The 17,842-nt window shown below is 39.2% G+C and overlaps 2 protein-coding genes across 9 annotated transcripts in view; both read left to right on the forward strand.

Annotated features, from left to right (window-relative positions):
* The window catches only part of dgki (diacylglycerol kinase, iota), a 71,373-nt gene extending 61,793 nt beyond the window's left edge, over window positions 1-9,580 (forward strand). For 6 of the 7 annotated variants that reach the window (XM_027291955.1, XM_027291956.1, XM_027291957.1 and 3 more), the window contains 9 exons: window positions 125-194; window positions 432-472; window positions 566-687; window positions 1,189-1,214; window positions 2,335-2,372; window positions 2,832-2,952; window positions 3,708-3,753; window positions 3,978-4,077; window positions 5,701-9,580. In XM_027291955.1, coding sequence (XP_027147756.1) covers window positions 125-194; window positions 432-472; window positions 566-687; window positions 1,189-1,214; window positions 2,335-2,372; window positions 2,832-2,952; window positions 3,708-3,753; window positions 3,978-4,077; window positions 5,701-5,811 — 675 coding nt within the window. In that variant the 3' untranslated portion in view covers window positions 5,812-9,580. The remainder of the gene's footprint in view (window positions 1-124; window positions 195-431; window positions 473-565; window positions 688-1,188; window positions 1,215-2,334; window positions 2,373-2,831; window positions 2,953-3,707; window positions 3,754-3,977; window positions 4,078-5,700) is intronic. The other variant, XM_027291958.1, reaches the window with a different exon arrangement.
* A 3,332-nt stretch (window positions 9,581-12,912) lies between these two features.
* LOC104936318 (apoptosis facilitator Bcl-2-like protein 14) lies at window positions 12,913-17,752 on the forward strand. 2 transcript variants are annotated; one of them, XM_010752335.3, is made up of 7 exons: window positions 12,913-13,050; window positions 14,172-14,512; window positions 15,495-15,644; window positions 15,863-15,930; window positions 16,139-16,300; window positions 16,907-17,020; window positions 17,100-17,752. In XM_010752335.3, the coding sequence occupies exons 2-7, from the start codon at window positions 14,182-14,184 to the stop codon at window positions 17,136-17,138; spliced, it is 864 nt and encodes a 287-aa protein (XP_010750637.3). In that variant the 5' UTR covers window positions 12,913-13,050; window positions 14,172-14,181; the 3' UTR covers window positions 17,139-17,752. The 2 variants fall into 2 exon arrangements, with proteins under 2 accessions (XP_010750637.3, XP_019132379.2); XM_019276834.2 differs by lacking the exon at window positions 12,913-13,050 and having other exon boundaries at window positions 14,018-14,512.
* The last annotated feature ends 90 nt before the right edge of the window (window positions 17,753-17,842 follow it).

The raw sequence follows: 17,842 nt of genomic DNA on the forward strand, positions 1-17,842 counted from the left end.
ATCGCTGTCTGGATTTCTCTCTGCTGCTTTCTCTCTCTTCAAATAACGTGAACTGTTTTGTAGTTTGTCGTTCAGTAAGTGGAACGTAAAGATCACAGCGTCTGTTTTTTGTCTTTGTCTTCAGGACGAGAGCAGAGGCGTCCCCAGGACTAGTTCGAGCAGTAGACTTTCTCCCAACTGGAGCTTCTTGGATTGTGAGTGATGAAGTTTTTTACTGAGATAAAGACGAACACGGTCTGTCAGTGCCAGTGCCAGACTTTGTTTACCGCCTTGAAAACCCCCCAAAAAAGTCCCATTTCTTGTATTTGAATGACTGAATTTCCATCTAAACCTTGACAAATGAGATGAAACAATAGATATAATGTTGTCAAGCCTGATGTTTTGAACAAAGTTAATTCCAGTAACAGTAAATTTAAATTTGACATCCACAGCCACGTCAGCTGACCGCTTCTATCGCATCGACAAGGCTCAGGTAAACACCACTTCACTTCTTCTTTTGGTTAAAATAACCCTGACATTATATTTGTTGACTGAAGTGTTTTCTGTGTGTGTGTGTGTTTCGCAGGAGCACCTCCACTTTGTGACGGAAATCTGTCAGGACGAGGTGTTTATCCTGGACCACGAGGGACCGGTGGTGAGCCAGGGAGCGTCTACGGGGATGCCTGATCTGGTGGTGGAGCCAACTGGGTACGGCAACGTATTACGGACACACAGAATCATTTTAGCTTCATTTAAATCCCTTTTACACGAGACGCTACATGGATTTTATGAAATAATTCAAATTATGGGGTGATTAGTTCAGTTCCTGTCACTCTTCAGCTGTCTCTGTCAAAATAAAGCTTGAAAAAATATAATAAATAAATAATAATTCAAATTATCTGTTGGGATAATGCTGAAACGATGAGTCAAGACGGCGAATTAGCAACTATTTTTAATATCAATCAATTAAAAGGTCCCGTAGTGAGCGACGTAACGCCATCTAGGGGTGAAGTTGCAGATCGCAACCAACTGAATACAGCTCAGACTTCACCCTCCTCCTCCGTCTTCTTGTTCTGTTCGACCAAAAGTCCCAAATCCTGAAATATTCAGTTTAATATCACACATATCAAGTGTGTCGATGACTGTTTAGGTCGGTGCAGCAACATAATTTAATGCCATTTTAACTTTCTCTGTAATTTCTTTTTGCAGCACTCCCTTAACATCCGAGGAACAAGGTACAACACACACACACACACACACACAGTGTGCAGGTTTATAGCGTGTCATTACTTTAACTGCACCTGAAACCTGTTTCACTCGTCCCGTCTTTATGTCCTGATCGATAAGTTTCACTTTCACTTCAGATCCAGAATCAGATTTATTGTAAAACAGACAAAAGGAATGTGTGTTACAAACGCAGCGGCACGTTCGCTGTATGCACAACAGACTTAAAGTCAGTAGATAAATGTAAAGACGATGCAAATGAACAGGTCAAGAAGCAGAAATAGGAAGTTGATGTTTGTGCAAATGATTCACCGGAGAATCAGCCAAAGATTTGCTGAGGAAGAGATTCTTCGCTCCACGTTAACCACGTCTGTGTATGAATGTCTAAAACAAACAAATCCAGACACGCAAAGTCAAAGACTCTGCAGTGGTGTGTTTCCCCCTCAGTTCCAGTTTAAGTCACCACGTTCAGGCTCGAACAATAACGTCTCTGGGGAAAATGTTTGTTTACTGTCCGACCAGTAGAATGACCGGGACTCTCCAGTCAAGTGAACCTGTTGTTCCTGATCCAAAAAACTCCAAACAGCTTTGTCCACTTTCAGTTTTACACCTGCCAAACAGCCAAAACACTTGAAAACTTCAAGATAGTTTGGAACTATTTATATCTGAATATATTAAATACGGTTTCAGCCCGCCGTGACCCCGATGGTTGGATTGTTTCATTGTTTTGTTGGATATTTGTCTTTAAAAAGCAAAACCACACAGTCGCTGATCTTTTAACTTTATAAACTAGTACGATTTGAATAATCATCACAGCTTTTTAATGATTTTATTTCCCTGCAAATTACCTGAATTCATTCAGACAACCTGCTCTGTAAGCGCAGACGGTATTTGAGGTAAGTATTTTTAGACGTGCTGCTCAGAGAGTTTCTAGCAGCTCCGGAGACAATGAAAAGATTCTGCTGAGAGGAAATAACCTCGACCTCAGGCATGACCGGACAAAACACAGCCAGACTGAAGATCTGTAGGAAAGTGAAACAGAAACGTTCACACGCTTCTGTTAAACACAGACACAGTCACTGCTGCCGCGTGATCTCACATGACGATTTCTGTCTGTCTGTCTGTTCACAGTGCTGCTGACGGCCGCCAGCACAGGAGATCTGTCCATGGTAAAACAAAATCACAACCACCTTCACTTGTTTCATCTGCAGAGCTCTGTTTATTTTTCGTGTTTCAATCTGTTCAGCAGTAATGACTCCTTGTTATCGTCTCCTAATTATGATAGCTGTACAAAAAAATGCAGAATTTCAGCCACGTTTCACAAGACGAGGGGGAGGACGCGGACAGAAACTGACAGTCAAGGCATTTTTTTGTCTGATTCATCATCAGATTTCACTTACAAACAGCAAAACTTAAACGCATCAAGCATTCAGAAGCTTCTCAGTACGATCTCAACATCCCACAAGCCAGTAGGAGGCACTCATTAATTAGGATAATTTCCTAAATTAACGAGTCTCTTCAGCTCGAGAGCGCCTGTAATAAAGATCTTATGATTATCAGAGCTGTGGGAGACGAGGTTGAAGAGAGTCGAACACGCTGACTTGCTGACTTTCTGTTTCTGCCTCCAGCTGTCGGAGTGTGTGCGTCGAGGCGTCAGCCTGTTGGTCAGAGACTCTGGAGGATGTTCGGCGTTACACATAGCGGCCCAGAACGGACACGCGGACCTGGTCAGCTACATACTGCAGCAGGGTGAGGACGAGCATGAGCGCGTGTCATTGTAAAGAAATGAGTCGTCTGCAGCACAAAATCATCAGGAATACAGCAGAGGAGGAACTGATGAGTGTGTTCACAGAGCAGACAAACAAACTGAATAAAGAGGTCAATGTGTATGTAACATTTCCTGTGCTGTGTATAATAATAGTGACCCTTTTAATGAAACAGCAGGAAATGTTAAAAACAGCCGTGATATGAGGCGCCTCTGCTCCGTGTGTCTCCTGTCTGACTTCATCTGTCACTATCAAAAATTAAAAACATTAAAAGGCCCCAAAAAATCAGTCAGCAGAGATGAAATGACAAACAGATCACGTGTCTTTTGTGTGTAAATCATTTCAGTCCATCGTGGGAATGGTGGACTCCGCCACTAATAATAAAAACGACTATACAAAACAAAACTAGTTTAAAAAACAGATTTTCTAAAAAGATAAACTTGATCATCTTTTTTATTAAAGGGATCCAGAAAACTTTCGATCAACAGAAGCAGCTCAAATTAATTATATTGAAGTTACGATCCGCATTATTCGTAGCTGATGAACTCTGTTCTGTTGTATTAAAGATGTTATTAATAATTATATCAAGGTGCCAAAGTTTATTTTATTACGCTGCTGATTAATTTCATATTTTATTACATTTTCAAAGACAGGATGACAAAGTACGATCTTGTTTTATGTTGAATTCGTTTGTGTTATTTACAGCTGCTCATGGTTGTTCTGTTTCTTCCTCTTCAGGCTCAAAGGTGCTTCTGGATTTGACAGACAGAGAGAAGTATGTTGGGTACTTTTAAATTTTGTTTTTCTCTCTGAATGAATCTCTGTGTGTGCGACAAACTTTTAATTAGATCTGCCGCGTTCCATTTAACGCCACCTCAGCGCGGCCGCTGATCTAATTGTAGATAGACACGCGGCTTTTGGTTTCAAAAATAGGTCGCGTGGAGTTTTGCACCCACGTTCTCACAGCTGTGTGTGTGTGTGTGTGTGTGTGTGTGTGTGTGTGTGTAGAGGGGACACCGCATTGCACAAAGCGGCCTCGGAGAAGCAGCACGGCGTGTGTCGGTTGCTGGTGGAGGCCGGTGCGTCGCTCGAGAAGACCAACTTCCAGGTAAACTCGCGCTCAAGCTTTACGTACAAACCTCTGCACACTCTCTCTGCAGGACTGACACACACACACTCACACACACACACACACACACACACTTCCCGTAACTCCAGCTGAGTCATATCAGAGCACCACCATGTAAATGATTTACAGTGAAATTTTGCCCTGGCTGTTTTCTCCGGTGTGTCTTACATAACCTTGGCATCCAGGCGAACATGTTTCATAATAATACTTCATGCTCAGACCTGACCTGTCTCCAACCTTTTTATGTTTGTTCGGCCTCACTGGATGTTGATTTACACGTGATAGAAGCAGAAACAGCGTCGTGTGCTGCACGGACTCTAAATCTCTGTGAGATCTATATAATAAAACATGCTTGACTTGGAATAAAGCAATATCACATGAGAGGGTGAGCTTCTGTACTGATCGCATCACTGCCATGCCAATACTGACAGTAAAGCACCCTTATAATATAATATCGCGATTATACGACACTAACCAACTAAATGAAACAGGAAATCTAAATGTTTTAAAGCAGTAGTCTTCTACTTTCTTTCATATTCAAACTCAGTCTTTAGTCTTAGTTATCTTGGTGTTTATATCATGTAACTTGGGAACAATAAATGTAGTCTGCAAACTCCTCAAAAGTAGATTCATCAGTCTTTGAAGCAGAATCCTAGAGCGCTGGGAGTTTCTGGAAAGTCCTTGAACTCCAGGCTCTGCTGGATTATGAAATCTTGAGCCATGTGGTGCTGATAATGACGACGGGAAATCCCCCACTCCTCGAAGGGGGAAGAACCGGAGCCAAAGAAAGCTGACAGCTTTGTTTCTAGAGAAGGTGTGAAGACAGGTGAGCTGTTCAGGATGTCACGTTGTTATAGAAATCTCATACAGTCGAATAAAACAACCCTGACTTTGGGGAGCTTATATTCGGCATGTGTCAACACTTCAGACTGTATTCGATTAAAAATGCATTACATTTAATTTTACACTGAAAATTCAAAACAGCTTTAATAATCTCACTGGGGGCGACTCGTTTACGGAGTTACGAAGAAACGATAGAGGGGAGCTACATGTGGAAACGTCTAGAAATAATTTGGACACGATAAAAACTAATAAAAACCAGGTAGGATCATATAAAAACAGATCAGGCCACACACCAACAGTGACCCGGTTTAAGCTCAAGACCACAGAGCATTTAGCAATCGAACTGTTGCTGTGAGTGATGAGTGGATTTCTTAACAGAGGAAATTAATCAGCGATGTTTTTCAAACGAAAATGACAAAAAAAGAAAAAGTTCATCTCCTCAGAAGTGAAAAGTTTTTCTGCCTTTCTTTGTTTTTCTGGGAGGTCAGCTGATTATGTCTGCAAAGAGATTTGAATATGGAAAAAGTTGATTAATTAGGAAAATAATTGACTCTAAAGAGGAAAAATAATCGTTAGCTGCAGCCCTGCCCTTCTTTTTATTTTAAGTTTTCAATTTTCTGATTATTTCTTAACTTATTGAGTTCTTCAGAGAGACAGAAACTTAAATTTAAATTAAAAATAGAGTTAAACCAGAATAAAAGTGTTTGATGTGTCAGCACTGATGTAACGTCACCATGTGTGTGTTTGTGTGTCCGTCAGGGGAAAACACCAGCGGACCAAGCGGAGGGAGACCCCGAGCTCGCCTCCTACCTGAGCAACCAACAACACACATCGTCTGCCAACCGCGAAGACTTGGAGACGGCTGTCTGAGGCGCACACACACACACACACACACACACACACACACACACACACACACTCACTGTGTCTCTCTGGACTCTGCACACACACACTCGTAGTGGAGACGAATCCGGGAGAGAATAAAGTGTAAAAAAAAAAAAAAAAGTTTTGATTTAACTCAAAACGGCTTCAGCTCACGGCAGTGGAGGTTTTAACGGTCAAACTATTTATTTGTATTTATTTATTCATATTCTATTTATTGGTTGTGCTGATTGATTGATTGATGAGTGATTGATTGTCGGGACTTTTAACGGTTCAAGTGCACTTTGAGCAGCCGTCGCGAGGTCGTGAGTTCACTTGTGAGTTTTTTTTTTTTTGGAGAACCGGACTCGTGAAAAAACGTGTTTTTATTTTGGTCACGATGTGTTGAAAGTATTAAACATAAAGTTTCATTTCACAAAACAAAAAAACAAAACAAAAAAAGGCTTCTATGTTATAAAACCTGTGTGCCAAAGACATTGCACTGACGTAGTGTCATATCTATCCCAGAGTCGCTTTTCACGCCCTCACGAACCCCCGAACTGATTGTTTGAACACCAAATTATACAATTATCATGTTTCATTCATCATCCCTGTTACCGGGTCAACGGAGGGCTCCGAAAATCTTTTCAGCTGTCAGAAGGAAGGAAGTGAGGAGAGAAGAACTTTATTTTTATAACTGCTTTTCAAACCAGAAACACGAAACAATGAATCAAACTTCCAGTCTGTGATGTGATCCCGCTGATGACTTCAAAATATGTCAGCAGTTTTGCCTTTTTCCTGTTAGATACTTGATATTTCCACCTGTAAAGAGTCGATACTGATTTGTTTTAAGGTGTCACAAGTCAAAAACCTTCATGAACCACAAAGTTTGAGCAACAACAAAGTCAATCCACTTCAAAAGGAATCAAATTAAACTCTCTGTGATCCAAATTTTTTATTTCATGACTCCGTCATCAGTCATTAATATATATTCATACATATATATAGTTTTTATTATTTCATTCCACCGCGTTGTTGGTCCGAGGAGTTGATGATGGTTTGAATCTCGATATGTAGCTTCTGCTTTCATAGCAAACATCTAACATAGGTTTAGTTTTGTCGTTGTCGAGTCGAGTTATATATTGGTATATATTACAATACGTATAATATATGCAATCAGACCAAACTCTGATGTTTTATTATCTTTATAGACGTGAGACCATGTTTAAACGTCGAGGAATACAAACTATATTCACAACGATAAGATGAAGGAATAACGTCCTTTAACACCTGATTTATGACTTTATCTTCGAGGTTAAAGCTCAACAGCTCAGTTCAAATCGCACTGATGTTGCATTCCGACGGGATCATTCGGCGTGTGAAACAATGAAAAACTCTCATTCACTGTCTGAGTCTCTCGACCACAGCTCGAAACCAAATTAAACGTCTTCGTGCCGCTTGTTCTGCAGCATAAATTTGTGAGTCAGACTCAGATTCAGAAGCCGGCCACATGAAACAAACAAAGTCAGAACACAACGAGTGGAGTATTAGAGTTTATAGAGTCTCGGTCTCAGAGACGTTTCAGGCTGACTGTGGAGGTTTTCACGGCGGTTTGGTGGTTGCAGTACGACGTCACAGTGCCGGATCCTTTCTGAATGTGATGTAGACAGTACAAACAGAACACAGTGTTGATTTATCGCCCGACCGAATTCAGAGTGGAGATTAGATCATAGACCGACAGAGAAAAGGCCAAAAAAATTTAAACAAACGTTGCATCCAAACAGTTTCTTGTCATGAACTTGAATCCGTCATATCACCGACAGATTATTTAGAAAACATCGACATCAGTCCAACCATGAATTCTTCTTGAACGTTGAGTTATCGAGGAGACACGAACAAATATTTAAACTCTTCACACCGGGACTGTGTGTATCTGGTACTCCTGACCCTAACAAGGCTTTTCACATGCAGCTTGTGTGTGTGTGGGTGTGTGTGTGTGTGTTTATATAAGTGTGTGTGACAATATCCCCATTCCATATCAAACGTGTACAGCTGCGACAGAAAGAGACAGAAGTTCACTCTGTGCAGACTGTGTGTTGTCTTATAATGTGTGTGTGTGTGTGTGTGTGCAGCATTAATCCAAGACAGAAAGGAAGAAGCGTGAAATCTGAGCCATATTCGATGCAATATGAATAGATGACGTCTTTTTGCATTTCTCTATCAATCGTTTACATTACATTAATGTTTCTAACACAGTCGAGCGTTGAGCACAGCGGAGTATCGAATGTGCGTTTGTACTTCAGCGCTGGTTCATGATTGTCTCGTTATTTTTTGTTTTACTTTGGTTGTGCATGTATGTCGATTCTTCTTTTGTTATAACCTGTTGTAAAACTTTAAAAAAAAAAAAATTTATAAAAGTAGGACCAGCTTTTTTTCCTGAGAGACGCAGCCATCGTAGAAGTCCGGCTTTGAAACGATCGGTTGGAAATCCCGTCGCACTCATTTAAAGACTGAGTCATTACTGACTGAATGTTTCACTGAGCGGTGTTTCTCATGTGATTAACTTGTTAGATATCTTCCAGAGCTTTCAGCGACATTTCAAGGCTGAAAGCTCCGGAAGACATCACGTAAGTGGACCTTTATTTATTTTTTTTGGGGTTAATCTCCTGTTTCTCAAAAGAAAACCAATTCCCACATGATTCATTGATCTGATGATGAATGATTAATCCTGTCATCGATCATGTGATGTAAAGAATAACCCTGATGATCAACATTAGTCAGAGAATATCGTCCATTTCTTTTAATAATCTATCAAATTTATTTTCATTTATTTATTTTTAATCATAACAGAGCAACCACGGGAGGTTCAAAAATAATTCCGATCTGATGATCGGGCATGTTGTGACAGATCAACTCGCCAGTTTCACTTCTTTTTCTTTTTTTTCAGCTGGTGGCATGATGAATCCGTGTAGTTGCTATGGTTACCTGTTTATTAATATGCCCTGGGCACTGACTTGAGGTGGAGCTGTCGAGATGTCCTGATGTACAAATTTAACAAGCGTGTAACTCACAGAGAGAGACAACAACAAACCAAATCAAAATACATTTTTAAGAGAAAAGTTTTAAGTTTTAGCAGAAACTTTCAGCTGAAATACAAACATTTTTTAAATGGAAATTGTATTTTTTGTTTCTGTGATGATCTAAAAGTGTTAAATTCAGGTGCGTTGGAATAAAAAAATAAAGTAGGAGGATTTCTACGATGGCTGCAGCTGTCGACGTCCGACACTGAGACGTTTCCTCTGAGAGTCCGGAGACGTAAAAACAGACAAAATGTGTAAAAAAAATATATAAAATAAAACTTTCTGTGAACCGTGACGACATTTTCTATGAAGTGTTAATAAGCTAAGGCCCCGCTCTGAATGACATACACACACACACGCTTCTTATCACTCTTTCTATCGAGTCGAAAACTTTGTATTAAATTGTGTCTCATCAGTTATGCATGGCATCTTTCTTACATCCTCTGGATTATTTTCTTGTAATGGCATTATTGTTGTTTAAAGTTAAATTATTATAAATGATTTCTACCTGAGTTTCCTCTTAGGTTGGATGTGTGTTTTGTTTATTTTTGCTTTTGTATTTCTTCTTTTATTTCTGCTGCTGCTGATGATGATGATGATGATGATGTTGATGATGATGATGATGATGATGATGATGGAATTACTTGAAGTTTGTTGTTTTATTTCATTCATTTGTTAAAAGAAGATGGGACGCTGTAGTTCTGCCTCTGATTTCATTTCATGCTTCGATGATCGTTGGGGAAATCCAAAAAAGAAAAGAACTGAAATCACCAACTATCATTATAAATGAGTCACTTCTTCATGCGAATTCTTAACTTTTAGTTACAGTTCTTCATCTTTTGATGTGATCTTATGAAGTTCATACCAAGAGGCTGAGAGATGGTAACATCCAACCACCTCCGGGTGGTAAAACACATTGCAAAAAATACGTAACTCTTCCAAGAAATATACAAAAAGAGACAGTAAAATGTATGAAAGATGTCAAAATTATCTTCAATATATCAACTAAACACAAAGTACAGCTGAGGTCTGATGGGAAGGATTTGTTATTTGTCACTTGTCCTCTCTGATTCTCTAAATGTGTCCATAATTGGTCGTTAATCTACAAACGTGGAACGATGTTCACCCTCTTATCTGTTGTGTCGAGGGAGTGAGACAGCACAAGCATACGACTGATCTGTATCTCAAAGAGAAGAGACCAGTGTCCTTCTGACACCGTCCCTGCAGTGACCTCAGGACAACTTGACCTTGTGCAACCTCCACATGTGACTGTGCCAGTAATGAAAGTGTCCTCACAATTTTAACTTGTGATGGCGAGAAGGGGTTAATAATGTTTAAACAAAGTTTCACACGTTAGTCAGTGAGATAATTCACTCAGAGGGCGTCAGGGGATCTCCACAGATAGATAGATAGATAGATAGATAGATAGATAGATAGATAGATAGATAGATAGATAAAATATATTGTACAAAAGTATATACAGCAAATTGGCCGTGTTGATTTGGTGCAGAGTAAGAAAGGAAAGCAGCTTTCATCGTCCTGGAAACAGGAACAAACAGTTCATTAAATCCAAAATCTAAAGTGGTAACCACGGGCGCAGACAGAAAAACATAATTCACTTCATGTAAAACATACTTTTATTAACATTACACTAAGTTATCAGTGAAACCGTGGACAGATATTTACAGGACGCTCTAGGATATTTGAAGATATGATTCGAGAAGTCCGTGTTTACTTAGTTTCAACAGTTTGTTTTACTAAAAATTATATTTAAACAGCTACTTTAATTGTTACGGATGTTTTTTAGAGTTAGATTTATTGTCACTTGCAAGTAAAAACATGAGGGTTTCTGTGCTGTGTTTGCACATGACAATAAATCTCTTGAGTCATTAAGAAAACACTGTGTCACACACATGATAATACAGTACACACAGAAACCTTTGGACTTTTTTATGGCTGAAAAAAAAAGTTTATTAGGTTTGGACTTGTACATGAGCACAGGTTACTTCTTATCAAATATCTGATAACTTTAATTAATCCCAGATGTTTAATCTTAATAATCAGACCTCACGTTACTGACATGCGTGTTCACCGTGTGCTGCTGGTTTTTTCAGGTGGTTATAACTTTCATCAGGATATGAACTGTCACCCACATCACCGTGTAAAAAACAAAAAAACACCCTGAATGTGACACGAGGTCGCGAGGTTTATCAGCTCGCTGTCGAATGCCAGCTCAAGTGAGTCAGCTGGGAGTTTCCTGGAGGCATAAAAGTTCCCGCTTAGAGTCCTTTGCTGGCCTTTCTGCAGATTTTCATGAACTTCCATGGAAGTGTAGATGTCCATGTTTGCTGCGATTAAAGAGACTCAAACTCGTTGTTGACCTTGTAAACACATTTATCATTTCACAACCTGGTCGAAAGCTCCAGAGAAGCTACTAAATGGACCCTGTGGTGTCTCAGCATATCTGTCAAGTTAAAGACTTTTATGTAAATTCATTCAAACCCACGGCTTAACAACAGTTCATAAGTGTTGTAACTGAAACAGGAACAAAGTCAATTTGTGGGATAAATAAAGTATCTAACCAAGCTGAAGCTCACTTACACCAGTAAGAAAATATATATATTTATATATGAAAAGTTAGTCATGAGTTGAGTTATGGTAAAGTTAAAATTTTGACTTTTTTATTTCAGATTTTGATTTTTAATGTCATAATTCTGACTTTTTATTTAATTAGTTTGACTTTTTGTGTCATAATTTAGTTTTTTTATCTCATAGGTTTGACTTTTTATTTCACAGCTGACTTTTTGCTTAACAATTTTAACTTTTTATCTTAAGATTTTGAATTATTTCTCGTAATTTTGACTCAGATTAGAAGATTTCCCCTTTTCTTCATTCATGACTCACTTTTAGCTGGTTTCAAACGGGCTTCCATAGAATTTTCTAGACTAGTGAGGTTTCAACACTTTGGTTTTTTTTGTTTTGTTTTTTGTTTTTTACTCCGTAGCTGCCATCAAGAGACAAGTTTTAGCATGACATGACATGAAATCTCTCTTTAGTCTGTTTCATTTTGCAGGGATTATTGGTTTAACATGACGATGAGTCATATTAAACAAGAATCTAGCAAAGTGTACTTCTCGTAAAAAAAGGAGGAATTCTTTGTCCAAGTGCAGATCTGACTACACCCTCATCCTGTAAAGATTTCATAAACATGTTGTAGATTTTAGGAGTCCGAACTATGGTTTAATGATCATTACTGTACTCAGTGACTTTATTGTTTTAGTTGGCCTCAGTTCCTCTTCTCTCTTTTCACGACTCAGTGCCAAACACAGAACGTATGTATGACGATGAGGTCGTTTCATGATTCAGAGTCAGTTTTACATCATTAAACGACACAACAAAGAGTTTCTGGAAGCTTCTGTCAGAACAAAACAAAAAACAAAACAAAACAAAAAAAAAATCCCCCTCCATGGACTTTGTGATGATGAATTTGTTGGATAATTATACTTTTAAATGTTGTATGGGCAGAAAATAAAAAAGTTGTGTATATATATATATTTGAGAGGCATAATGACAAAGCATGCCTGTTTGTACAGTTGTAACATCATTTGAGTAACCTTATCATTTTAGAATAAATCCAGTTGAAACACATTTTTATTTGCTGTGTCACTGTTTTTCAGTTTCACTTTCAGTTCCCTGACTGCTGTTTGTTTTGGTTACGGGAGCACATAGATAGTAAACAAAGTCTTTATCTGTGAGGATTCATCAAAATAAATGTTTTTATTCAATGTTTTAAACTTTTTTATCCATTTTTACTCAACAAAAACACCTGGGAATGAGCGTGTTGTCAGCTTCTTTAACGTTATTCCTGAACATAACATGATCTTTTATATTTAACTAACTTTTGGAGCTCAGTATCTTTGCTCATAGACTCTGAGGTAGCCGGGGATCGAACCTGTGACCATCCGATCAGCTGATGACGCCGCTTTACCTGCCGAGCTACAAGCGTCTGCCTCATGTACTGTATATACGTGATGCGTCATGAGCCCTCTGACGTCATGACGCATACATATAAATAACGTGCCGGCGCCGGTTGGCTTCAGTTACCTCACGCGGAACTTTAAACGTCTCTTAACGGCTCTTTTTTTTTTTTTTAAACCGTTTTTAAACCGTAAGTAACGTTCTTTCTACGTTTTTAAAACGTTGTACACACGTTAGGTAGTTATTTAAAAGTAGTTTTTCATAGTTGAGATAGCTACGTTGAAGTTTAATTTAAAAACTACACGACTTTAATGTTTAACACAGCCGTTAAAAAGTCTCTAGTGTTATTTTTATGTTTCGTTGACGTTGTTTTAACGTTTATTTAAACACACGACGGTTAAAGTGTCTTTTCAGAGCAGCTAAACTCACTTTAAACAAGTTTTAGGTTAACTTAAGTACAAATGTTACTAATTAAACGTAACGTGACGGTTATTTAACGTGTTTTTTACATTATTTAATGTGTTTATGTGTTTAATTCACAACAACACGACCGTTAAACATAAAGATACATGTCTCGACATGACCCGGATACTTCCTGCTACACACTGTTTACTTCACTGTTATTTGTGTTTGCAGGACACAGGCAGCTCATTTAAAGGTCAAAGTAAACAAATACAACTGTTTGACATCTTTAAAAAAGTCCAGATTTGTTGCTTTTCTCTTATTTTCTAATATAAAATGAACTTTAATTGGGTTTTTGTTGTTTTATTTGATTGATCAGATCATTTGAAGAGGTCACTTCAGACTTGAGAAACATTTGTGATGAGCTGACTGATCAAAAAGCAAAAGAAGAAGTCTCTAATACAGAAAAACTGATAATAAATAGCAGAATATTAGACTAATGAATGAATACATTTGGAATAATAAGATATATTTCTAATCATTTGCAGCTTATTTACTGAAAAATGTGACTTTTATTAATTATTTTACCGTTTAGCTCAAAAATTTGACTTTTAGTTTCATAATTCTGACTTTTTATCAACGTTTTTCATTCTAGACCAATACGGCTTTTAAATATTGATTCATTTCTTTAGATTAACTGGTTAATTGTCTAAAAAACAAAACAAAATAAGCCCTCACAAGTTCCCAGAGAACTTGCCAGTCAGACAATTACAATTAATAGACAGGAAATGAATGAATGAATGTTGCAGGACTTCATTTCTTCATTTAATCTGCCTCCATCTAACGAGGTAAGAGTCTGTTCACAGCCGCACTGAGCTCCACCTTGATGTTTTTCTTTTTTATTCACAGTGAACTAAAAATGGCAAACGGTAACGGGTACAGCCTGAACCCCTTCGACAACGACGACAGCAGCATGGAGGACTCGGTGGAGTACAAACTCATGATGGCCTACGCCAAGAGGAGAAGGCCCAAGAAGGACGACGAGTCTCCGGTACAGACTGTAAAAAACGGAGGCTCGCACCCAAAGGGACCGTCCTCGCCTCAGACGCCGGCAGAGGACAGCGAGAAGACGACGCCGAAGAAGAAGAAGAAGACGGGGTGGAAACGTCTGTTCAAATGCATCAAACCTCAGACGGAAGAAGAAGAGCCGGGTCCATCTGACCTGGACAGAAGTGCCTGTGCTGTAGAAAGTGAGTGACTCTCCTGCGCGGTTACAAAGCAGTGCTGTGACTAACCGATATCGTCTTTATTGACTGATCTGAACCGTCGTTTAGTCAGAAAAATAACCAAAGATATCATCATAAACCCTGCAGGACAGAAAAAGCATAAAAGTTCACACATTTTAGACACTGGAACCTAAAAAAAAATATAAAATTCTGATGTGATTGATTGTTGCAGCTTCAGGAAACCTGAATACTTTAAAACAAAGGTAAGAAAAGATCAAATCAATAAAAGTAACATGAATTAGACTAGAGTGAACAGTCTAAATGACTTGTGCTGCAACTATTTAACCTTTTAATCAATAGACTAATTGATAATTCAGTAAAGCAGTGCATGAGTATAAGCATCAGTGTGGATAAATCTGCATAATAAATGTAACATACCTAAAGATATACTAATATAAGTAGTGATATATGTAATAACCGTGTAAATATGTGTACAAAACACAAAAAACTACCATCATCAACATCAACAAAAGTAATTTTAAACTCAATAAATCAATCAGATCATCGGCAGCATCATGAACTAACTTTTGTGATTTCCACAGGATTGTATCTGTCTGATTCACTTCAGTATTTTCAGGACTTTCCAGTCCAAATCGTTGAGCTGCAGCGGTTAATCGATTGTCAGCAGTTTTAATAAATGAAGGATCAGGTCATGTCTCATGTCCGGCGCCTTTCGTTTAGTTCCTGGTGAGAAATACCTGGCACGCTTTTTGTTTTTGTATGAAGTGTCGTCGCCGGCTGTTCTCGTTTTGACTTGTCTACCACATGATGTTCACGTCACGCTGAGTCACGTCTCGTGGTTTCACTTTAACGTGACGTAGGTTGTGTTTTATCTTTTTTTGGGAAAGTCCGTCTGAAGTTACGAGCTTCCTCTTTTCTGTTCCCATAACAGGTGTTTTTGTTTTTTTTCTGTACTCCTGACTAAACATTTTATTTTTGTGTTCAGTCCCTGGTCTTCCAGAAGAAGAAGAAGAAGAGGAGGACGGAAAGTTGGAAGAGGTCGCAGGTCGACTGACAGCGATCGCTAAAGAAATCCCGTTCACTGCTCAAGAAGTCCCGTCCACTCCTACAGAACTCCAGACAGACTCGCCAGAAGGTGAGACTGAGACACAGTGAACGACGATATGTTCAGACATTAAATCTCTCTTTGTGTTCATGGGTCTGTTACTTTGAGGAGGTTAGAGCTGCATCTGTGCCTCAGAGGTCCCATGACGCAGGAAGTTCTGCTCATTCCATGTTTCCTGTGAAGATAGGCAGACGTGGAGGGACTTGTTGTGGATAGTAGCTGATGATTTTCATGTGCTCTGTCTGTAGATGACGATGAGGTGGAGAGAATGATCGGCCTGCTGTTGAGAGAGGCTGGAGACAAACTGAACGCCGAGGTAAGAACATCTCGTTTCAGGATCTCATTCTTACCGGATTTAAGCTTCCACACAGCAGCAGCAGCATTTCCAACACGCCCATGTTGCACCATGTCAGGTCTAGAGTTCACAAGACTTGAGACTTTATCAGCTACTGGATGTTTATGACCTGCAGTGAAGTATCTCAAACATTTCTGCTCTAAACCAAAGTTTTTTTTGTCGCCTCCAGGAGCTGAAAGATGCCGACATATCTGCAGCTCTGTTCGGGAAATACGATTTCTTTGAGAGGTTAATAACGGCCCTCTTGGAGAGGATGGGCCTCGTGACCGCCACGCCCGGCGCTCTGGGGCCGCAAGCGTCACCCAAAACCCAGATCGCCGTGACCTGCGAGGTGAGAGCGACTTTACGGCTTCAACGAGCATTTAACTATCAGTGTTTCCCTAAATGACACTCACAGCACGAGTGCACAGCACATGATGAAAGCTCAGAATACTGAGAGGGGAAGTATGACTTCAGTGGTTTTTATTGGTATTTAAACATAATTCTTCCTGAGAGCGTTTGAATTGAATTCGAATTGAATCAGTGTTTAAGTTTCCTTTCCTTGGAGCGTAAACGGGAAAGTCCACGACTGCTGCACAGTGAAACATGTTGAGACGTAGACAGAGTCGACCTTTTGACACAAAAACACCTTTTGTGAGATCTTCATGCCTCCACTGACGCACAGAGGGCTGGAAGAGGGAAGCAGGTTAAAACAAAACGAGGAGGCACAACCTGTTCTGTGGTCGATCACGTGAACAGATCTCATGATATCAGATACCACAACGTGTCTCACAGTGGAAGAGCTGTCTCACTTCATCATGAACCAACGAGCCCTATTCAAAGTGTTCGATGACATTAGCCTGGAGCGCTCTTTAACGTAAACCTGGAGAAAAGAGACAAAACTGTCTCAGTGACTCGTCTTCATTTTGATGCTTGACGTGTTTCTGTTCCCCCGCAGGTCACCAGTCGTCTGTCAGCCGTGCACACGCTGCCCATGAGCCGAATGCTCGACCACGGCGCCAGATATCTGCAGAAGTATTACTCAACCTGGGCGCAGGAGCAAGGCGGATACGTACGTTAAACTCACACTCACTTTACTCTTCTTGTTCTCGAAACATTTAGTTTGATGAGTCCTTTCATCTGTCTCACAGGAGGAAGCTTTCCACGACGACGACGATGACGTCCAGTGAAATTAAAGGAAGGTTTTCTAATCGGACAGCGCCCCCTGCAGCGAATCCTTCCACTCTGTGACTAACCCAAACACTCCTTCAGCTTTTGACTTGAAGTGGAGAGCTCAGGCCTCCCACCGTTACCAGCAATACATCGAATAAGACTCAGGGCTCCGTTCAGTTTACAGGCACATAAACAACAAAACAGACCTGACGAGCATTAAAATATCTGTGTGCATTAGAAAAATATTAAAGAATGTTTTTCTCTCTGTAATTAATAAACTGTTCAGGTCGTTTTGACGTGTCAAAGTTTTAAAAAGGACATTAAACCAAAAAATAAACTTTATTTTGATACTAACTACAGGTATGATTGTTATTGTGATCAACTGTTGACAGTATATATATATTTTATCTCATTAAATTTTTTTATTTTTTCAGCACTTGCACTTTAAAAACAAAACAAAAAAACAATAATACTTTGAGCTGAGAGTTAGGACGTGCCAAGTTGCTTACCTGTGATTGTTTCTGATGTTATTACTTTGTTTTTTTAACGTTTATCAATGTGTTGACTGTAATTTTGCATCTCTGTGTTCAATGTATGTTTAAAATGACAATAAATAATTTATATTATTAAAGTGTACGCGTGTTGTTTTCTTTAAATTAGTGGAAACAACATCATCTTGTGGCCAAATGAGGAATAACCCTGACACTGAACTCCTTTTACA

Source organism: Larimichthys crocea, chromosome XX, assembly GCF_000972845.2.
Source record: "Larimichthys crocea isolate SSNF chromosome XX, L_crocea_2.0, whole genome shotgun sequence".
Classification (NCBI taxonomy): domain Eukaryota; kingdom Metazoa; phylum Chordata; class Actinopteri; family Sciaenidae; genus Larimichthys; species Larimichthys crocea.